Source organism: Hyla sarda, chromosome 7, assembly GCF_029499605.1.
Source record: "Hyla sarda isolate aHylSar1 chromosome 7, aHylSar1.hap1, whole genome shotgun sequence".
Classification (NCBI taxonomy): Eukaryota; Metazoa; Chordata; class Amphibia; order Anura; family Hylidae; genus Hyla; species Hyla sarda.
The window spans coordinates 34,586,409-34,610,258 of NC_079195.1; the positions used below are offsets into that span (position 1 = coordinate 34,586,409).

A 23,850-nucleotide genomic window follows, 5' to 3' on the forward strand; every position below is an offset into this window, starting at 1 on the left:
AGCCCAATGCAAGTCTATAGGAATTTCAGCAAATAGGTATCCTGATTGCTGTGGCCTTGGGCTACAAAGTTGCAGGAGATTTAAAGGAGTACTCCAGAGTGAAAAAAAAGAATGGTGCCAGAAAGTTAAACAGATTTGTAAATTACATCTATTTAAAGATCTAAATCCTTCCAGTACTTATCAGCTGCTGTATTCTACAGAGGAAGTTGTGTAGTTCTTTCCAGTCTGACTACAGTGCTCTCTGCTGACACCTCTGTCCATGTCAGGAACTGTACTGAGTAGGAGTGAATCCCCTTAGCAAACTTGTTCTGTTCTGAACAGTTCCTGACATGGACCGAGGTGGCAGCAGAGAGCACTGTGGTCAGACTGGAAAGAGCTATACAACTTCCTGTGGAGCATACAGCAGCTGATAATTACTGGAAGAATTAAGATTTTTAAATAGATGTAAATTACAAATCTGTTTAACTTTCTGTCACCAGTTGATTTGCAAACTTGTTTTTCCCACCAGAGTACCCCTTTATACAGATATCCTGCCACCAGAGTTAGAGCAGAGTTGCGCTTTAAACTCACTGGGGGATATTTATCAAAGTTATCTATGTCGCGCATCAATATAGACCAAACTACAGAGGGTTAGGCTGGTCTATTGTGCGCCTAATTTATCAAAAGGAGGACGGCTCTTGATAAATTCTGCGCACAGACTTTGTGATCTATGCTTTAGATTGTATTTAAACCTGCTCCAACATGGTCTGACATTTCAGCGTACTTTCAGCCTATGCGACTTGTCGCACAAAAGTCGCTTTTGATAAATTCAGCACCAATGCATTTTTCAATGCATTTCAGTCTAAAATAGACTTGCATGCATCATGTTCTAAAAATCCTCTAGAACAAAAGCAAAAAAAAGTTGCACATATTTAGACTGCGACTTTCTGTGCGACAAATTTAGACTGGAAAACCAGTATAAATCCTCTGATAAATCTCCCCCACTGAGTGGTACTGTACTATGTCTGCCTCCTCCTTTGTTTAGATCTAGGGAAGGTGGACAAGCAGATAGGAGGCACTAAAGATTCCAACAGAACTATGGATAGACAGCAAAGCCATTGAAGTGCAGTTGGTTGTAAATACTAGATTACAGTAACCCCCCGACCTACGATGGCCCCGACATATGATAAAATCGACATACGATGCTTTTATATGTCGGGGCCATCGCATTAACTGCTATCCGACAGCGCAAAATGCTGAAGCTGCTGTCGGATAGCAGTTTAAGCATCCCTGGCAGGTTCGCTTACCTATCCCCGCTGCTCCGGGTCCACTTCGCGATCCTCCGGTGTCTTGCGCATCTTCTCCAGGGTCCGGGCCTCGCTTTCCGGCGTCGTTATTACGTCACTACGCACGCCATCCCGGGGCACCAACGTAATAACGTCACCAGAAAGCGAGGCCCGGACCCTGCAGAAGATGCGCAAGACACCGGAGGATCGCGAAGAAGACACCGGAGCAGCGGGACAGCATCGGGAGCCCCTGGGACAGCAGCGGGAGCGGTGAGGACCTGGTCCGGAGCGGCGGGGACAGGTAAGTACAGCTTCCTATACTTTACATTGCACGGATCCCTCAACATACGATGGATTCGACAAACGATGGGTCGTGTGGAACGAATTACCATCGTATGTTGAGGGACCACTGTATATGATACATATACTGTTATTGTACACTGTGAACATTCTCTGTGTGAGGCCGGGTTCACACCATGTTTTTGCAATACAGTTCCCGTATCAGGTTTTTGATTAAAAAAAACGGATTCCTCAAAACCTGACTTAGGGTTCACACTGCGGTTTGTAACTACGGTTCCCATTTTCGGCCGTTTTTGTCCGTATGCGGTTTCCCAACCGCAGGCAAAAACGTGGTCGACCACGTTTTTGCCTGCGGTCGGGAAACCGCATACGGCCAAAAAAGCAGCCGACCAGAGGCTGCGGTTCACTCCGGTCGGCTCATAGACATACATTAACTACGGTTCCCGAATACGGCTGAGTGCGGGCGCCGCGATTAAGCCCCGCCCACCCCTCCTCCCAGCCGTATACGGGAACCGTAGTTACAAACCGTAGTGTGAACCCAGCCTAATAGATCAGTATTTCACAACCAGGGTGCCTCCAGCTGTGGCCAAACTACAATTCCCAGCATGCCCGGACAGCTAAAGTCTGTCCGGGCATGCTGGGAGTTGTAGTTTGGCCACAGCTGGAGGCACCCTGGTAGAGAAACACTGTAAGGGTGGGTTCACACCACGTTTTTGCAATACAGTTCTTGTATCAGGTTTTTGATTTAAAAAAAAAACGGATTCCTCAAAATCCATATACGGTTGAAAAATGATGTCCGGTTGCATCCGTTTTTTAAGAAAAAAAAGTATACGTTTTTAACTTTTCACTCCATTATGAATAAAGTTTCAGTTGTTTGATTGAAATTCTAAGAAAAAAAACTCTGCAAAGTCAAAAACCGTATGGTGAAAACCAGATGGAACCGTACGCACATACGCTTCTGTACGGTTCCCATTGACTCCCATGTTTAAAAAAAAGGATACGTTTCAATACGGTTTTTCACCCAGACCAAAAACCGTGGTAGGCTACGCTTTTGGGCACGGGAAAAAAACTGGCAAAACCGTACAGGATGCAAAACGGACACAACTGGATGCATCTTTTGTCATACGGTTTTGAGAGTCAATGCATACGGTTTTCAATACTGTTCCGTACGGTTTTCAAATTGAAAACGTATACGGGAACTGTATTGCAAAAATGTGGTGTGAACCCAGCCTTAGAGCTCGGTGTCAATCTAATGTGTGAATGTACCTATTGGGAGTTGTAGTTTTGCAACAGCTGGAGGCACCCTGGTTAGGAAACACTGACATAGCGACATCAGCTGTGTTCACAGGTTGTTTTACCGTGTCGGGGTACTGCTGCGTTTTTTCTGCGCTTTAGCAAAATTGTGTTAAAAAAATGACATGATTTGCATAATTTTCTGCTTTTATTGGCTGTACAAACGCTGCGGTACTATGACGTGGTAACGCAATATGTAAACAGCCTCATAGGGCCCTAAGGCTCTGATAATGGGGGTTCCATTGCTCCATTTTCTACTCATAGATGGACGTCATGATGCTAGTATGAACAGAGACCTGTGGTTGCCAAACACAGAAGAATCCAATCCAAGGAAGTGTTTCCCCAACCAGGGTGCCTCCAGCTGTTGCAAAACTACAACTCACAGCATGCCCGGACAGCCAAAGGCTGTCCGGGCATGCTGAGAGTTGTAGTTTTGAAATTATAAAGGATTTTCTTTTTCTCATAAACATATATAATGAAAGGACAGCATGGTAGGTAAGTGTTCAGCAGTAATCTCATGTATGTATTCCCCAAGCCGCATCACATCATTAATGTATACCTAGAGTGCATGTCTTCCTTCCTGGGAGAAGTTTATCCCCTTATGTATCTCTACTATCCCCGGCTGTCAACCATTATCTCAGATCATTTCTTTTTTTTATCCATTACTTTTAAAACAAATGAATATCAACACTTAATTGAGTCATCTCACAGAGTACGGCATACTAGAACAATAAAACCGACGTGTTTTGGATCCTTCAAGATCCTTAGTCATGACATGCCTTAGGATGCCATGACTAAGGATCTTGGAGGATTCAAAACGTGTCTGCGTTGTTTTCCTAGTAAGTGTCACTGCTTTTATTGCACATCATGCACTGGATATCCCTTTTATATTTTTTCAATTCTCCCATATTGGTCCAAACACGTGAAAAATTGAGAAAATACGGTCTTAGAGGCGCTGCGCACCAACATGGTCACAAATGGGAGGACTCGAGCCAGCACAGGACAATAAATATTTTTATTTGATACAATGAACGACGCATTTCGGCACACAGAGAGTGCCTTCCTCAGGTCCAAACATACAGTGCAAATTCGGGGGTTGATCAGATGCAAGATTGCACTTGTGGGGTTCCTGTGTTGAGCAGTGCTGGCCAAAGGCTCTGCCAGTTAGTCCAAGCGCAGGTGCAAGGCGTGAGCTGTTGTTTCCATTTGGTTTAATATACAGTGGTCCCTCAAGTTACAATATTAATTGGTTCCAGGACGACCATTGTCTGGTGAAACCATCCCCCCCCCCCCGACCTGTCTGTTCATGTATGTTTTTCTATTCCTATTTTTATTTAAAAAAATGTAAATGTTACAATAACCATAAACAAAAACATAACAAAATGAGTCCATAAATATTTTGGCTCATTCACACCAACCCCGCAAACCATTTTAATAACAACCCCACACATACTGTACAGGACAGCCATATCTAAGGAGTCTACCTATGTAACTTGTTTGCCTCCTAATAAATCCTTTTAATTAGGGATGAGCGAATCGAATATGACGAATGCAAATTCGTTACGAATTTCAGGGAAAAACAGCTTAACAGCAGCGATTCAGCACAAGCCCAAATCACTGCATAAATGCACTGATAGAAAGAGGTATAAAGTACACTTTTGGGTGTAATACACAGCGACTTCACTGCTGCAGTGAGATGTACAGCAACTCTGAAGCTTAAAGGAGCACTCCGATGCAAATCTTTTCTGGGGCAAAAGAAGCATTAAGCAAAGTTATATAACATTCTAATATACTTGCGCTTTCCATATGGCCCCTTTTCCATTCTTCTCCTGCATTTTTCCGCCGACCGGAAGCTGGGTCCTTTACCTGCATTTGATGACGCTCGACCGCTTAATCCGAGCGCTCCGCCGGCAACTTAGCCCGGTGACTCATACCTCCCATGAGTCATTGCGGGCTCTGCCGGCCTCCCAGCCCGGAGTCGGCTACTCCCCCCTCAGCCATAGGCTCAGCTCAGCAAACGCGGAGGGGGCGTGATTTATTATAATTTCTGGAGGGGGCCGAGCAGGGGAGATATAGGCAGGAGCTGGCCGGATGTGACGAGCGGGCATGCTGGGAGATGTAGTTTTTACAGCGCGGGCCAGGCACGTAGCGCGAAAACGGCTGGGCCCTTCTACACGATTGAGGGCTCCATCAAAATGTATTTTAATGGGCTACATTATGGCATTAATTTTTTTTTTGAGGGGAGTTTTCCTTTAACCCCTTAAGGACCAAGGACGTGCCGGTACGTCCTTGGTCCTGCTCCCTTGATATAACGCAGGGTTACACGGTAATCCCGCATCATATCTCAGCGGGCCCGGCGTCATAGTGACGCCGGGACCCGCCGCTAATAGCGCGCAGCGCCGATTGCGCCGCCGCGCGCTATTAACCCTTTAGCCGCGCGCTCAGAGCTGAGCCACGCGGCTAAAAGTGAAAGTAAAAACTGCCGTTTAGCTCAGTGGGCTGTTCGGGATAGCCGCAGCGAAATTGCGGCATCCTGAACAGCTGACAGGACAGCGGGAGGGTCCCTACCTGCCTCCTTGTTGTCCGATCGCTGAATGACTGCTCAGTGCCTGAGATCCAGACATGAGCAGTCAAGTGGCAGAATCATCGATCACTGGTTTCTTATGAGAAACCAGTGACCAATGATAAAGATCAGTGTGTGCAGTGTTATAGGTCCCTATGGGAGCATAAGAGATCAGTGTGTGCAGTGTTATAGGTCCCTATGGAAGCATAAGAGATCAGTGTGTGCAGTGTTATAGGTCCCTATGGGAGCATAAGAGATCAGTGTGTGCAGTGTTATAGGTCCCTATGGGAGCATAAGAGATCAGTGTGTGCAGTGTTATAGGTCCCTATGGGAGCATAAGAGATCAGTGTGTGCAGTGTTATAGGTCCCTATGGAAGCATAAGAGATCAGTGTGTGCAGTGTTATAGGTCCCTATGGGAGCATAAGAGATCAGTGTGTGCAGTGTTATAGGTCCCTATGGGAGCATAAGAGATCAGTGTGTGCAGTGTTATAGGTCCCTATGGGAGCATAAGAGATCAGTGTGTGCAGTGTTATAGGTCCCTATGGGAGCATAAGAGATCAGTGTGTGCAGTGTTATAGGTCCCTATGGAAGCATAAGAGATCAGTGTGTGCAGTGTTATAGGTCCCTATGGGAGCATAAGAGATCAGTGTGTGCAGTGTTATAGGTCCCTATGGGAGCATAAGAGATCAGTGTGTGCAGTGTTATAGGTCCCTATGGGAGCATAAGAGATCAGTGTGTGCAGTGTTATAGGTCCCTATGGGAGCATAAGAGATCAGTGTGTGCAGTGTTATAGGTCCCTATGGGAGTATAAGAGATCAGTGTGTGCAGTGTTATAGGTCCCTATGGGAGCATAAGAGATCAGTGTGTGCAGTGTTATAGGTCCCTATGGGAGCATAAGAGATCAGTGTGTGCAGTGTTATAGGTCCCTATGGGAGCATAAGAGATCAGTGTGTGCAGTGTTATAGGTCCCTATGGAAGCATAAGAGATCAGTGTGTGCAGTGTTATAGGTCCCTATGGAAGCATAAGAGATCAGTGTGTGCAGTGTTATAGGTCCCTATGGGAGCATAAGAGATCAGTGTGTGCAGTGTTATAGGTCCCTATGGGAGCATAAGAGATCAGTGTGCGCAGTGTTATAGGTCCCTATGGGAGTATAGGAGATCAGTGTGTGCAGTGTTATAGGTCCCTATGGGAGCATAAGAGATCAGTGTGTGCAGTGTTATAGGTCCCTATGGGAGCATAAGAGATCAGTGTGTGCAGTGTTATAGGTCCCTATGGGAGCATAAGAGATCAGTGTGTGCAGTGTTATAGGTCCCTATGGGAGCATAAGAGATCAGTGTGTGCAGTGTTATAGGTCCCTATGGGAGCATAAGAGATCAGTGTGTGCAGTGTTATAGGTCCCTATGGGAGCATAAGAGATCAGTGTGTGCAGTGTTATAGGTCCCTATGGGAGCATAAGAGATCAGTGTGTGCAGTGTTATAGGTCCCTATGGAAGCATAAGAGATCAGTGTGTGCAGTGTTATAGGTCCCTATGGGAGCATAAGAGATCAGTGTGTGCAGTGTTATAGGTCCCTATGGGAGCATAAGAGATCAGTGTGTGCAGTGTTATAGGTCCCTATGGGAGCATAAGAGATCAGTGTGTGCAGTGTTATAGGTCCCTATGGGAGCATAAGAGATCAGTGTGTGCAGTGTTATAGGTCCCTATGGGAGCATAAGAGATCAGTGTGTGCAGTGTTATAGGTCCCTATGGAAGCATAAGAGATCAGTGTGTGCAGTGTTATAGGTCCCTATGGGAGCATAAGAGATCAGTGTGTGCAGTGTTATAGGTCCCTATGGGAACATAAGAGATCAGTGTGTGCAGTGTTATAGGTCCCTATGGGAGCGTAAGAGATCAGTGTGTGCAGTGTTATAGGTCCCTATGGGAGTATAGGAGATCAGTGTGTGCAGTGTTATAGGTCCCTATGGGAGCATAGGAGATCAGTGTGTGCAGTGTTATAGGTCCCTATGGGAGCATAAGAGATCAGTGTGTGCAGTGTTATAGGTCCCTATGGGAGCGTAAGAGATCAGTGTGTGCAGTGTTATAGGTCCCTATGGGAGTATAGGAGATCAGTGTGTGCAGTGTTATAGGTCCCTATGGGAGCATAGGAGATCAGTGTGTGCAGTGTTATAGGTCCCTATGGGAGCATAAGAGATCAGTGTGTGCAGTGTTATAGGTCCCTATGGGAGCATAAGAGATCAGTGTGTGCAGTGTTATAGGTCCCTATGGGAGCATAAGAGATCAGTGTGTGCAGTGTTATAGGTCCCTATGGGAGCTATAACACTGTGAAAAAAAAGTGGAAAAAAAAAAGTAAAAAAAAAAAGTGAATAAAGATCATTTAACTCCTCCCCTATTAAAAGTTTGAATCACCCCCCTTTTCCCATAAAAAAAAAACACAGTGTAAATAAAAATAAACATAAACATATATGGTATCATTTGCGGAAATGTCCGAATTATAAAAATATATCGTTAATTAAACCGCACGGTCAATGGCGTACGCGCAAAAAAATTCCGAAGTCCAAAATAGTGCATTTTTGGTCACTTTTTATATCATTAAAAAATGATCAATAAGTCCTATCAATGCAAAAATGGTACCGTTAAAAACTTCAGATCACGGCGCAAAAAATTAGCCCTCATACCGCCCCATACATGGAAAAATAAAAAAGTTATATTGGTCAGAAGATGACAATTTTAAACGTATTAATTTTCCTGCATGTAGTTATGATTTTTTCCAGAAGTACGACAAAATCAAACCTATATAAGTAGGGTATCATTTTAATCGTATGATCCTACAGAATAAAGATAAGGTTTCATTTTTACCGAAAAATTTACTACGTAAAAACGGAAGTCCCCAAAAGTTACAACACAGCGTTTTTTTTTTTTTCAATTTTGTCGCACAATGATTTTTTTTCCTGTTTCCCCGTAGATTTTTGGGCAAAATGACTGGAGTCATTACAAAGTAGAATTGGTGGCGCAAAAAATAAGCCATCATATGGATTTTTAGGTGCAAAATTGAAAGAGTTATGATTTTTTAAAGGCAAGGAGCAAAAAACGAAAATGCAAAAACGTAAAAACCCCTGGTCCTTAAGGGGTTAAAGGGGCCAGTTAGGCAGAGCACTAAAAGCCATTGTCACCTGCTATTAGGGTACCTAATAGTTATGAGCGGCAGGGGCCATATTCGAATTTGTGATATTTCGCTAATTTTATTCATGAATATCCGTCCTATGTACGAGAAATTTGCATATTCACTAAGTTAATTATCTTTTTTTTCCATGAGAACATTTGTAATGAAAATCGCATAGTGCGCATGCGCAATTATATCTGTTACCTAAAAGAAGAGAGGGATCAGTGTCCAGTCTAGAAGTGCCGATATTCGCATAAAAAAACAAATATTCGTCATTACAAATGTATCTCACTATATTCTAAATATTTTCAAAATCGCAAAGTGCCTATATTCGCGGTCAAAATTCGCATTTCGAATATTCGTGCTCAACACTAGTGCCTAATAATACTGTACTGGGCTCTACTACACATAGATTCTGTCCTGCTGCAGTTGGTTGTACAACAACTCTAAAGCTAACAGTGGCCAGTTAGGGTGAGCACAAAAAGCCATAGTCACCTGATTACATTGCCTAATACAAGTTGCGTAACGGAGCTTATTGTCCTCTCATAAGTGTAACCTGTGCATACATAGGTGGTGTACATTATTATTTTTTTTTTCTGTAGCCTTATGCAGTTTTAAGCGGAGCGCATAGTCCGCATAGTCCTTCTCTCATAAGTTTAAACTGTACGTACACCTACGTGGTGTATGTTTTTTTCCTGAAAAACTGATTTTGGCCTAGGTACTGTTAAAGGCCAGCCAAAGCTACCCACTTGTTTCTGTAGCCTTATACAGTTTGTGGTGGAGTTTAAACTGTACATACACCTACGTGGTGTAGTTTTTTTTTTTTCCTGAAAAACTCATTTGGGCCTAGTTACTGTGAAAGGCCAGCCAAAGCTACACCCTTGTTTCTGTAGTGTAACAAAGTTTTAAGCGTAGTGGAGCGCATTTTCCTCCTCTCATAAGTGTAACATATACGCACTCAGCTGGTGTATAAGTATGTCAGGCAGAGAAGTGCCAGGACATGCACAGAGGAGTGGCAGAGGCCTAAATTCATCAGGCGCAGGCAGAGGTCACAGCAGAGTAGGGGCGGGTGGCAGCAGGAGGTCTGAGCTCTCGGTGTCAGCTAGCAGTCGTTTCTCGACCAGCAACCCAGAAGCCGTGATTGATTGGTTCACTCGGTCATCCACTTCATCCCAAGTGACATCCGACACCACCAGTCAACAGTCAGTGGGTTCCTCAGACTCAACCCTCAGTTTCAGTTGGCATGGCCCTCATTGTGCTGCCATATGGTCTCCTCATGCTTATGCTGCCACCTCCAGGCTCTCTCATTGTGCTGCCATATGGTCTCCTCATAATAATGCTGCCACCTTCAGGCTCTCTCATTGTGCTGCTATGGATACTGCAAAACATAATTAAGGTGCTGGTCCCCAGTTACAGAAATTCCTCCGCATTAGACCACAAGTAAGTACTGAGGATATGCATTAGCTAAAACGTAAATTTTCTTAGTATAAAATATATGATTTTATATGATATGGTCTCCTCTTGCTGCCGCCAATTCCAAGCTGTGTCATTCTGCCACATTATGGTCTCCTCATGCTGCTACCACCTCCAGGCTGTATCATTGTGCCACCATATGGTCTCCTCATGCTGTTGGCACATTAAAGGAAACTTAAAAATGTTAAATGCATATAAAATCTTCAATTAAAATTTTACAAAATATCTTTAATCTTTTCAATTGTGAGGCCCTATGGTCTCGCTGGGCTGCTGAAACCTCTGGGCTCTGCGATTGTGTCGCCATGTGACTCCTTGTTGTTACGCCTAGCGCTCCGGGTCCCCGCTCCTCCCCGGAGCGCTCACGGCGTCTTTCTCCCTGCAGCGCCCCGGTCAGTCCCGCTGACCGGGAGCGCTGCACTGTCATGGCCGTTGGGGATGCGATTCGCACAGCGGGACGCGCCCGCTCGCGAATCGCATCCCAGGTCACTTACCCGTCCCGGTCCCCTGCTGTCATGTGCTGGCGCGCGCGGCTCCGCTCTCTAGGGCGCGCGCGCGCCAGCTCTCTGAGACTTAAAGGGCCAGTGCACCAATGATTGGTGCCTGGCCCAATTAGCTTAATTGGCTTCCATCTGCTCCCTGCCTTTATCTGACCTCCTCCCATGCACTCCCTTGCCGGATCTTGTTGCCTTGTGCCAGTGAAAGCGTTTAGTGTGTCCAAAGCCTGTGTACCTGAACTTCTGCTACCCATCCTGACTACGAACCTTGCCGCCTGCCCCCGACCTTCTGCTACGTCTGACCTTGCCTCTGCCTAGTCCTTCTGTCCCACGCCTTCTCAGCAGTCAGCGAGGTAGAGCCGTTGCTAGTGGATACGACCTGGTTGCTACTGCCGCAGCAAGACCATCCCGCTTTGCGGCGGGCTCTGGTGAAAACCAGTAGCCTCTTAGAACCGGTCCACTAGCACGGTCCACGCCAATCCCTCGCTGACACAGAGGATCCACTACCTGGAAGCCGAATCGTGACAGTAGATCCGGCCATGGATCCCGCTGAGGTGCCGCTGCCAAGTCTCGCTGATCTTCCCACGGTGGTCGCTCAGCAATCGCAGCAGATTGCCCAACAAGGACAGCAGCTGTCGCAGTTGACCGCCATGTTACAGCAACTTCTGCCTCTGCTACAGCAGCAACCATCTCCTCCGCCAGCTCCTGCACCTCCTCCGCAGCGAGTGGCCGCTCCTAACCTCCGCTTGTCCCTGCCGGACAAATTTGATGGGGACTCTAAACTCTGCCGTGGATTTTTGTCTCAGTGTTCCCTGCATATGGAGATGTTGTCGGACTTGTTTCCTTCAGAACGGTCTAAGGTGGCGTTCGTAGTAAGCCTTCTTTCAGGAAAGGCCTTGTCTTGGGCCACACCGCTCTGGGACCGCAATGATCCTGCCACAGCCACAGTCCAGGCCTTCTTCGCTGAACTCCGGAGTGTCTTCGAGGAGCCAGCCCGAGCTTCTTCTGCCGAGACTGCCCTGTTGAACCTGGTCCAGGGTAATTCTTCCGTTGGCGAGTACGCCATACAATTCCGTACTTTTGCTTCTGAACTATCCTGGAATATTGAGGCTCTCTGCGCGACCTTTAAAAAAGGCCTATCCAGTCGCATCAAGGATGTGCTGGCCGCACGAGAGATTCCTGCCAACCTCCAAGAACTCATCCATTTGGCTACCCGCATTGACATGCGTTTTTCTGAGCGACACCAAGAGCTCCGCCAGGAAAAAGACTTAGATCTCTGGGCACCTCTCCCACAGCATCCTTTGCAGTCTTCGCCTGGGCCTCCCGCCGAGGAGGCCATGCAAGTGGATCGGTCTCGCCTGACCCAGGAAGAGAGGAATCGCCGTAGAGAAGAAAATCTCTGTCTTTACTGTGCCAGTACCGAGCATTTCTTGGTGGATTGCCCTATCCGTCCTCCACGCCTGGGAAACGCACGCACGCACCCAGCTCACGTGGGTGTGGCGTCTCTTGGTTCCAAGTCTGCTCCTCCACGTCTCACGGTACCCGTGCGGATTTCTTCTTCAGCCAACTCCTCCCTCTCAGCCGTGGCCTGCTTGGACTCCGGTGCCTCTGGAAATTTTATTTTGGAGTCGTTTGTTAATAAATTCAGCATCCCGGTGACCCGTCTCGTCAAGCCGCTCTACATTTCCGCGGTCAACGGAGCCAGATTGGACTGCACCGTGCGTTACCGCACAGAGCCCCTTCTCATGTCTATTGGACCCCACCTTGAGAGGATTGAGTTCTTCATTCTCCCCAACTGTACCTCTGAGGTCCTCCTCGGTCTGCCTTGGCTCCGGCTTCATTCCCCCACCATTGATTGGACCACCGGGGAGATCAGGAACTGGGACTCTGCCTGCCACAGGAAGTGCCTCTCCCCCCCTCCCAGTCCCGTCAGGCAAGCCTCTGTGCCTCCCCATGGCCCCCGTCCTGGTGTCACACTGCCCCGTGCCAGGCCTCGCCCTCTGCCCTCCCTCCCCATTCCCACTCCTGCTGTACTGCCTGCCGTTGAGGAAACCCTCCATTCTTTCCCGGTGTCCTCATCCCAGGGGAGGCAGTTACCGGACAAAGAGAAGGGGAGACCTAAGGGGGGGGTACTGTTACGCCTAGCGCTCCGGGTCCCCGCTCCTCCCCGGAGCGCTCACGGCGTCTTTCTCCCTGCAGCGCCCCAGTCAGTCCCGCTGACCGGGAGCGCTGCACTGTCATGGCCGTTGGGGATGCGATTCGCACAGCGGGACGCGCCCGCTCGCGAATCGCATCCCAGGTCACTTACCCGTCCCGGTCCCCTGCTGTCATGTGCTGGCGCGCGCGGCTCCGCTCTCTAGGGCGCGCGCGCGCCAGCTCTCTGAGACTTAAAGGGCCAGTGCACCAATGATTGGTGCCTGGCCCAATTAGCTTAATTGGCTTCCATCTGCTCCCTGCCTTTATCTGACCTCCTCCCATGCACTCCCTTGCCGGATCTTGTTGCCTTGTGCCAGTGAAAGCGTTTAGTGTGTCCAAAGCCTGTGTACCTGAACTTCTGCTACCCATCCTGACTACGAACCTTGCCGCCTGCCCCCGACCTTCTGCTACGTCTGACCTTGCCTCTGCCTAGTCCTTCTGTCCCACGCCTTCTCAGCAGTCAGCGAGGTAGAGCCGTTGCTAGTGGATACGACCTGGTTGCTACTGCCGCAGCAAGACCATCCCGCTTTGCGGCGGGCTCTGGTGAAAACCAGTAGCCTCTTAGAACCGGTCCACTAGCACGGTCCACGCCAATCCCTCGCTGACACAGAGGATCCACTACCTGGAAGCCGAATCGTGACACTTGTTATATGGGGTTTTGTGGTCATACAGTGTTAGTTGAAAGTAAACGCTTCGGGCCCCCGGGACATTAAACTTGGGAATCTAATAAAAATCTTCAATTAAAATTCTAATGGTTGTCATCATATATTACCTGTGAAATTACCACAAGAATCCAACTAAACAGGTTGGTGCGATAATAATGAACCATAACTGATTAAATGAAACATTCACACTTTCACAGTCGGAGGGGGGGGGGGTGGCGTTGTGCTGAGAGTGCTGAGAGGCAGGGTCTGGAACAGGTGGTAGCTCGCCTCACAGACGACCACTGAAGCAATGTGTGAGTCGCTGCGCATGCACGGTGTACTCGCATACACCGCAGCCTCTCCCCCTGCTCTATACACATGGCAACACGCACATTGCAGTGTGTCTGCTAGTAGCGGGGGATTGCTGCTGCGAGCAGGCACCTGTAAAGGCAGCATACAGCGGTCCTTCAGTGGCGGATCCACAGCGTAATACGTGCTGGGGATCTGCCCATGTGAACGTACTCTTAGACAGTTGAGGGGGGGGGGGGTGTCGCTGAGAGTAGGGTCTGGAACAGGTGGTAGCTCGCCTTGCGGCAGACCGCCAGCTCGATGCTCACCAGAATGGGTCCTGAAAAAGCATTTAAAAAAATAAAAAAATTCAAATTAAATAGAATAATGATTAAATTAAAAAACCTCTTTAATCTCTTCAATTGTGACGCCATAGGGTCTCCCGACCCTGCAGCCTGTAATCTGCATGTCATACTGAATAACAGTATTATTTCACTACGCCAGCACACTCCCTATGCGTGTTACGACAATGCAAAGTGTTCTACACCCCTATTGAGGCTCTCTGTAGCCCTGAAATAGCCGTTTTTAATAGCGATTCACAGCGAAAAAATTCAGACCGAACCGATTTTTTTCGGAAAATTCAGCTAATCGCCTAAAATGGAATTTTTTAAAAATACGCTCATCTCTACTTTTAATCATTGCCGTCATTACTGAGAAAAATTGTGACAAAATACAAATATAAAACAAAAAGAAAAGACTATGACTTGTAAGCTACAGCGGAGTGTGACTGTTTATTAGGTGTACAGCAGAGGTGGAGATCAGCAGCTGCTATACACACGATTACGCTTATCTCCCTGCTCACATGTGTTCTGGTGCCATACGTGTAACATAGATAGGGTGAGGACCACACTATACTGCTCTGAATGCTATAGGTAGAAATGTGTCGCTCTATGGGGATGAAATACCTGGCAAAGAATCAGTATTACTGTGCATTAGACTTCTACTTATTAAGGCTACAGCAGTAGTCACCCAGTATGCTGCTGACGGCTAGTTCATGCTGAGACTTGTGGTTCTACATGATGTTTTGTGCCAGATACTACATAAGCTTCTCATATATCATATTGTACTATACATGAAGTTGGTTGTTGTGTACTATACCACACAGATTCATAGCACTGCTATCCCATAATCATATAGTACATAATACTGCTATATCATACACATACCTAGTACTGCTATACTACACACATTCAAAGTGCAGCTATACCACACACATACAGTAGAGTACATCATATTGCTATACCACACATACATATATAGTTTTTATATTCCATACATTTACTGTACATAGTAATGCTATACCACACACATACATAGTACTGCTATACCACACACATACATAGTACTGCTATACTACACACATACACAGTGCAACTATACCACACACATACAGTACAGTACATCATATTGCTATACCACACATACATATATAGTTCTTACATACCATACATTTACTGTACATAGTAATGCTATACCACACACATACATAGTAATGCTATACCACACACATACACAGTGCAAGCATTCCACACACATATAGTACTGCTAAACCACACACACAGTACAGTTTACAACACACATAAAGTCCATAATACTGCTATACTACACATACTGCTGTACTCAGAGTACTTTAGACTCATGTAGAATTGAAAAAAAGTCAATACGGCTGCATTCACACCTCGTTTTCAGCCTACGCTTGCCGGATCCGGCTGGGATAGGGGAAAATCATGCTCTCCCGTACCCGAGCCGGACCGGCGCGGAAATCCATTTACTCTAATGAGCCGACTGGAGTCAAACGGTGACTCCGGTCGGCTCATTTCTGACCCCTATCCGGTTTCTTGACCGGACATAAAACCGTAGTATACTACAGTTTTAGGTCCGGTCAAGAAACCGGATAAGGGTCAAAAATGTGCGTTTGACTCCAGTCGGCTCATTAGAGTAAATGGATTTCAGCGCCGGTCTGGGTGGGGTACGGAGTGCCTGGTTTTCCCCTCCCCAGCCGGATCCGGCAGGCGTAGGCTGAAAACGAGGTGTGAATGCAGCCGTATTGACTTTTTTTTTTTAGCATTATTAAGGGACCTCAGAATTATCTCCTTAGATGGATCCTAAGCAACTTAGCCACTTTCTAGTCTTCATTCTTAAAGGGTTACTCTGCTGCTCAGCGTTTGGAACAAAGTGTTCCGAACGCTGGAGCTGGCGCCGGGAGCTCGTGACATCATAGCCCCGCCCCTCATGGCATCATGCCCCACCCCCTCAATGCAAGTCTATGGGAGGAGGTGTGACGGCTGTCACGCCCCTCCCATAGACTTGCATTGAGGGGGAGGGGCGTGATGTCATGAGGGGGTAGGGCTATGATGTCACAAGCTCCCGGCTCCAGCGTTCGGAACAGTTTGTTCCCAACACTGAGCAGCGGAGTACCCCTTTAATATAAAATCCTGATTTAAATGAATAACAGGCTGCAAGATGTCCCTTAAAATGTAGACTTGACTAATTCCTATGCCCCTGACCCTTTTTTCTCCACCAGCTATGGACCTGTCTGTGGTCATCTACTGTCTGTGTACAAGGCAGTACAGTGTATGACCACAGTAGCCAGATGTCACAAATACCCCAGGACCTCAGTGAAAAATTTCTTAAGATTAAATTCCAAGAATGCTTCCAAAAAAGACCAATATGGATTGAATGGCTTGCATAGGATTGCGCAGATTTCATCAGTATTGGACAAAAATCTTGTATGTATGGTGGCCTCCTGAATCTCCGCCTGATGGCAGATGTTAGGTGAGAGAAGGGCCGGACATGTTGGATCTCCAAGCTCTAAACATATGGGCTAGGTCATATGGAGTCCTATGGATTTGGTCACATGGAGTGGATCTGATGGACTGGGATCACCTGGACTAGGTAATATGGACTGGAGTCACATGGACTAGGTCACTTCCTTTGGGATTACATGGACTAGGTTTTATGGATTAAATGACATGAATAATGTCATATAAATTGGGATCACATGGACTAGGTGATATGTACTGGGTCTTAAGGATTTGGCAACATGGACTGGGCCTCATGACTTGGTCATATAAACTGGGTTCACATGGACTAGGTCTCATGGAATGGGGTCACATAGACTGGGCCATATAGACTGGGGTCACATGGACTTGGTCTCATGGATTTGGTCACACAGACTAGGCCATATATACTGGAATAACATGGACGGGGTCTTAAGGATTTGGTCACGTGGAATGGGTCCCATGACTTGGTCATATAACCTGGGTCTTATGGGTTTGGTCATATGGACTGGAATCTCATTGACTTTGTCATATTGACTTGGTCACATGGACAGTACCATATGGATTTGGTCACATGGACGGGGTCAAGTGGTTGCAGTTTGGCTAAGGTCAGAATCGGTGGCAGATGAGAGTTTTCTCTTAATACTTTTGAATTTATTTACTCAATAACACTTTACAGTATTGTCCGAGAAAATGTTGGTTTTAGGTAGAAGCAGCTATGAGTGATTCAGCACAATGTAAACTTTTGTCTTTTTAGCAGTTGCCCTCCTACTGAAATGCCATATTGCGAGGACAATGTATTTGCTATATACACCGGGCATACAGCTATGTACTGCAGTCATTAAATACAGTAGGTATAGCATTTAGCATCATATAACATTCACATACTCCTACACCGCAGGAGCTGATGTAAACAAACCCCGGTCATGTGACTCATTATTACTGTAATAATGGAAGATTCATTTGGGAACTTCATTCCAGCAACATGACCAAATATTTTTTTTATTATTAGCCCTTTCCTCTTACGGCCATGCATATATAGGCCATTCTACTTAAAAAAAAAAAAAATTAACACCCCCCTTACGTATGGTTTATTGGATTGTCCACACTGGACTATGCGATGCTAATACCGTACCCATAAAAGTACCCCGGCATTGGTAATTTGGTGACGTCTTGAGGTACTGTTAACCATTTCATGACCACAGAAGGCTCACAATCACCGCTGTAGCTATGAAATGCTAAACGCTATCAGCGCCACTTTTCTTACCTGCTATGTCAAAGTCTTCAGCCATTTGTTAAAGGGTCCTGTAATTTCCTTTTCATCAATGACAACAAAAAAAGAGAAGTGTGAGGAAGGAGGAATTGTTATTCCCGGACACTCGTCTCTCCTCTGTCTTCCCTGTTCTCCTACTGTCATGCACAAGTGGCCATCATAGCACAGAGTGCAGGATGGGTACAGGCTGCTGTGACAGCTCGTGTTGAGCCTGCCTTGTGTACTGTGGCTTGTATGAACACCCCGCCCTCTACCACAGGAAACCATCTCTTCAACCTGAGGGAGAGCTGATAGCGGCCCAGCCTCACTCACCATAGCCAGCAGAACGAGGGGGTGGGGGAGGGAAATGGCTCCCCAGGGACTTAAGTCAGCAATCCGCATTAGCAACATTGATAAGAGCTACTGAACCCCCCACCTACCCTTTCTTTCCATCCTTGGTACAGAGCCTAGATGTGTTCTCAGATCATGGGGGTCATTCGCCAAAGACAAAGCCTTCGATGCTACAACAAGGCCAAGTCTATTGTGCAATGCACTGAGCATAGATCCTGGGGCCTAAAGCAGGTCGTGTCAATTTGGCGTAGCTTTGTGAGCGGGCTTCTCATCTATCGTCATAGCGGGCACCAATCAATAGTACATCGCCAGGGTTGAAGCCCCATTCTTATTTACCACTTAAAAGATATATAGCACATACGTATGCCACAGCACTATACAAAGAATGTATTCACAATGGTCTCTGCCCCAAAGGCTCTCACAATATAATACCAAGCAAAGACCCAATAGTGTAGGACATCAGAGCAAAATGATGGAGATATATAGGACAAAAATAAACTTGTAGTAAACTTTGACCTATGGCCCCAGTGCTGCATGGCAGCAGTCCTAACCATGTGAGCTGATCATACATCATTCCGGGACAAATCTGGGATCTACAATCTTATCAATCAGAGTATAAGGGGAAAACAAAGTAGACAGAGGAAACCCATGAAAACATAGACAGAATATACTAATTCATTGCAAATGTTGACCATGGCTACTCAACTGATACTACATGCAGATCACTCTCACAAACAAAGGTAAATCGTACTTATCTATAAAAAAAATTCCAAAAATTACAAACCTACCAGGTTGTGTTACATTAATCTACAGGGTGGTGATGGATGCTTTTAGTGCACTCATTGCTGTTATTGAGCTCCTGAGGTTTCCCTATATATAGAGCATTCTCTTAGTGGGCAGGAACTAAGCTGGACTGTTTGCCAGTAGTACAACCATCTAGACTTCCTATTCCTTACTTCTCTGGCCAATCACAGGAAAGTACCTACTCCTCTCTGTTTGACATGATATACTGCTGGATAAAGTGCACTGGACTGAACAGTCTGGCACTGTGATGGGGGTGATATAGAGTACAGTACTATAGATGGCATGTTGGGGAGAGAAGTGGGAAATTGATGTACTGGCTTTGCAATAATGGAAAATTGCAACAGGATCACGGCAAGGAAGGGGTTCAATTACAAAATCAGCCCTGGTTTAAATAGTGATCTGCTGATGAGTATGATAACAAACTAAAAGGAGTGAAGCAAGGGATAACAGCAGGGAAAGGTTTACATTACAAAAGCAGCCCTGGTCTAAGCAATAAACTGCCACTGCAGGTGATGATGACAAGCTACCCAAAGGGCAGATGTACAGAATTATATGGTTGATCAGTGTAATGCTGCTGGTTGGCAACCACCAGCGTTCCATGTGTCCTGGTTCTTACTAGCATCAGGCAACATTCTCTGTGTCATATGTCTACTATATTTCCTAGTCTTCCTGCTCTGGTATGTCTCTTGCTTCAGTCTCCACTCTGTCCAGTAGGGGCCCCGTACGAGCAGTGGCTGAGTTTTATAGAGCTAGCGTGCATGGTTCCTCCTCCAATCCCAGCCAACCAATGTATATATAAGTCTGCCATACCTGCTGTTCCTGGCCTCAGCAAGGTTGTGTATTCTGCATTGCTAGGTCTCTGAAGCCTGTCTGTCTGCTGATTCTGTGTTGCTGATCCCTGCCTGTATTCAGGACTTTGGCTCATTCCTCGGGCTCTGACTATCTCCTGTGTAAGATCTTGGACTGTCCTCTCTGTATGCTTGCAGCTTGTTCCAGCCAGCCTGCACCTGTAGCCATCTTGGCTAGCTGTTCTCAAAGCCTCTAGTAGCAGAACATTGGACTCAACATTATAATATTTATGCACTATATAGTGGTATTCTTTATTTACTTTATGTTGGTGTTATGATGACTTCTGTACAGCACTCCACAGAGCTATTTTTGAATAAGATGTTGGTATTATTTGAATACCAAATGTCAGTTTTTGGAGGTACACCAAATATTATGCCATTGGTATCAGCATACATTGGATTGAACCTACTGCCAACCATCCGAAAATCTACCTCATTGTATATAGAACATAAAGTAGGATTGATGTCTTTAAATATGTTCCAATATGAGAAGACTATGATGAGATTTTCTGCATGAGGGTTGGAGCTATTTGGGTCCTACCACCCACTTGCAGCACTATCCAAAAATAACTCCAACTGGTTACACTGGGTTTTCAGGTTGAAAAAGATTGTTGGCCTATTCTCAGGTAAGACCATCAATCCCTGATCGGTCAGGATGCAGACACCCGACACACCCGCCAATCAGCCCAGCACAGGGCCAGAAGCCGTGCGTCGTTCATTGTATGGTGGTGGTGACGTGTTACTGCAGCTCAGCTCCTACTGATCTGAATGAAAAATGAGCTGCAGTGACACAGTCCCACCTCTACTGGGCCGACCATATATTCTTGAGACAAAAATGGGTTTATGTTATATATAGCTACACTGCCCCCATAAATATTTTTAGGCCCCCATACTGCCCCCATATATAGTTGCAGGCCATTATATTGCCCCATATATAGTTGCCGGCCATTATATTGCCCCTTTATGTAGTTGCAGGCCCCCATACATAAAGTTGTAGGCCCGGGCCCCCATACTGCCCCTATACATAGTTGTAGGTCCCCATACCACCCCCATATATATTTGTAGGCCCCCATGTATAGTTGTAGGCCCTTATTCTGCCCCATATATAGTTGTTGGCCCCTATGTGCCCCCCAAATAGTTATATTCCTCCTCTCCTCTATATGCCTCCTCTATATGTCCCCATATATGAGTTTAGAGGCCTAAAATTATAAATGGGGGTTGTAGGTCCCTATACTGCCCCATATACAGTTATAGGCCCCCACTGTGCCCCCTTATCCTATTATACTGGGGACACAGTACACCATACTGGGACCAGAGGAGCAGTGTAGCACTTAAGCTGATGTTCACTATATCTAGTTACTAGCCTGGTGCTGGGTGCTTGTTCCCGTCTCCGCACCATGGTTCAGACTCATTCTCTACAGTGCGGAGATCCCCTGATGTCCTGCCCCTTTTCTCAGGACACGATGTCAGGGGAGTGATGTGCCACAAGTTATCGGCAGTCACTGCTTACTGACTGCGGCGTTGGCTGCCACTTTAAGATCAGGCAGCAAGGGCCGTGGCCACTTTTAGAACAGGTACCAGTGGCTGCAGGATGTTGACTTTGTTCCAATATGTTTAAAAAACGGGACACAATCGATTTGGTCGTATGGTCAGCCTAGCACTAAACAATGAACAGTTCAGGCATTTGGCTCCGTTCATTGTGTAATGCAATGATAAGCTGGGGTGCTGGATGTCAGCGGTTGGCTGTTTGGGCATGCAACATCTGGTTTAGATACCTCTGTTCTATATGTGTGGCATCCCAGAACCAAAGGCTGGCCTGTTCCTTCGGACTTCCTCAGGCAGACATGCGGCACAGGTGTTGGGCCCACTGAGGGACTAATTACGCTTTCTATTGAGTTCTCGTGGTTTAGCTGACGTCGGTGTCTTCCCTGTGTCTAGCCCAGGAGAAGCTGTCTCCAACCTCGGACCGTGTATAGGTTAACGGTGTCCTGGCGTCACAAAGTGATAAGGTATTTCCTAGCACCCCTGTGGCACCAAAGATGCTCAATCTATGGCAGCACTTTCCAACCAGGGTGCCACCAGCTGTCGCAAAACTACAACTCCCAGAATGCCCGGACAGCCTTTGGCAACATATGGTTTAGATACCACTGGTCTAGATTTTCAATCTCTGGCAGTGCTTTCCAACCAGGGTGCTGCCAGCTGTTGCAAAACTGCAACTCCCAGCATGCCCGGACAGCCTTCGGCTGTCCGGACATGCTGGGAGTTATAGTTTTGCAACAGCTGGCGGCACCCTGGTTGGGAAACACTTATCTATGATAAGTACTATAAGCCACATGCCTAGGCAGCTCTAGCATTGTTCACATACAGTATATGAAGTACGTCTTAGGAACATTTATTACAAATGGCAGTGCAAAATAGACATGCAAAAGCAGTGCACTGGATATATTTAAAAAAATAAGTGTCCCTCCACGGGGAGGTTTGCAGTCCAGGGATATAACATAAGCAGTCCACTTTTTCCTATACATTCTGGTGCCCTTTGAGAAGTTTTCCTGTATCTTGGTCCTGCATTGTCCAGTCTTTTCACTACACTCAACAGCAACATTAGGAGCACAGTAGCAAAAAGTACAAAATTAAAAGAAGAAATAAAAAGTAAACTTTTTAGTGCAATGAAAGCCCCTTAGACTAGAGGTTTATTGCAAATTGTGCATCTACATACAGAGATCTGTACTCAGAACAGCGCCATCTGTTGATAAAGTACAGAAATACATTTAGTGAGCATCAGTCTAGGACTGCATGATAACACTAAAAAGCTATGTAAAAGTGCAAAATAGTTGTGCAACCAAAATTGTGCGTGACCCTATAAGCAAGTCACGTGTAATTTATGGGTTGATTTTCCCGGTTCATCATGGTTTCCCCATTTAAATTGCAAACAAATTTCTTCTTAGAAAAAAATAGAAATTATACAAAAATGTGATTTGTTCCCATGGGCTATTTGTTCCTAGCTTAAAGTGAATGTCTGGAAGGCCTTTTAGGGCCCATTCACACTACATATTATCCGAGCAGAATTCCGCTCCAGAAAATGCAATGCAGCAGCCTCCCCTCACAATAAGGAATGTCCACTGTAGATGTTCCACCACTGAAATTCTAGATCCAATAGCCAAGTCAGGATCAGTACAGAATAAGTGATGTAATGTATGTACACAGTGACCCCATCAGCAGAATAGCGAGTACAGCTCTGGAGTATAATACAGGATATAACTCATGATCAGTACAGGATAAGTAATGTAATGTATGTACACAGTGACCCCACCAGCAGAATAGTGAGTACAGCTATGGCCTGCCCCGGGTGCCACTTTCAAGGGGGGTGCTAGGGGCGGACTGACCCGCCGCCGCCGCCGCTACTGAGGTCCGGGATGCTCGTCCCAGATCTCCAGCAGACAGGGGTGCATTCTCCTGTATGCGCGATACATGCACATACAGGAGAAGGTGTCCCCTCTGTGTGAGCCGCATCTGCAGCTACACAGAGGAGACGTGACCTCCGCCCCACCGCAGCACGCAGTACAGGCGCCGGTGACGTCACTCATCGGTGCCTGTACTGTGGAGGAGAGAAGACGCGGGCCCTGCAGCTGAGGAGATCGCTGCGTGGGATATCAGGTGAGCATCCTTTTTTTTTTTTTTAACCCTGCCTATACCTATAGGGAAGGGGGAGGGTGCTCTGCATATACTTATAGGGAAGGGGGGGAGAGGGGGGGGTGCTCTGCATATAACTATAGGGAAGGGGGGAGAGGGGGGGGTGCTCTGCATATACCTATAGGGAAGGGGGGGGAGAGGGGGGTGATCTGCATATAACTATAGGGAAGGGGGGAGAGGGGGGGGTGCTCTGCATATACCTATAAGGAAGGGGGGGAGAGGGGGGGTGCTCTGCATATACCTATAGAGGAGGGGGGAGAGGGGGGTGCTCTGCATATACCTATAGAGAAGGGGGGGAGAGGGGGGGTGCTCTGCATATACCTATAGGGAAGGGGGAGAGGGGGGGGGTTCTCTGCATATACCTATAGGGAAGGGGGAGAGGGGGGTG

At 46.6% G+C, this 23,850-nt stretch overlaps 1 protein-coding gene across 13 annotated transcripts in view; it reads right to left on the reverse strand.

Moving 5' to 3' along the window:
• Positions 1-23,850, reverse strand: part of LDB1 (LIM domain binding 1) — a 236,549-nt gene that overhangs the window by 88,475 nt on the left and 124,224 nt on the right. Inside the window, exon 1 of one of the 13 annotated variants that reach the window (XM_056531457.1) lies at positions 17,785-17,968. The exons of 11 other annotated variants lie outside the window; for them this stretch is intronic. In XM_056531457.1, coding sequence (XP_056387432.1) covers positions 17,785-17,809 — 25 coding nt within the window. In that variant the 5' untranslated portion in view covers positions 17,810-17,968. Of the gene's footprint in view, positions 1-17,784; positions 17,969-23,850 lie in introns of those variants that run through there. One more of the 13 variants, XM_056531463.1, reaches the window with a different exon arrangement.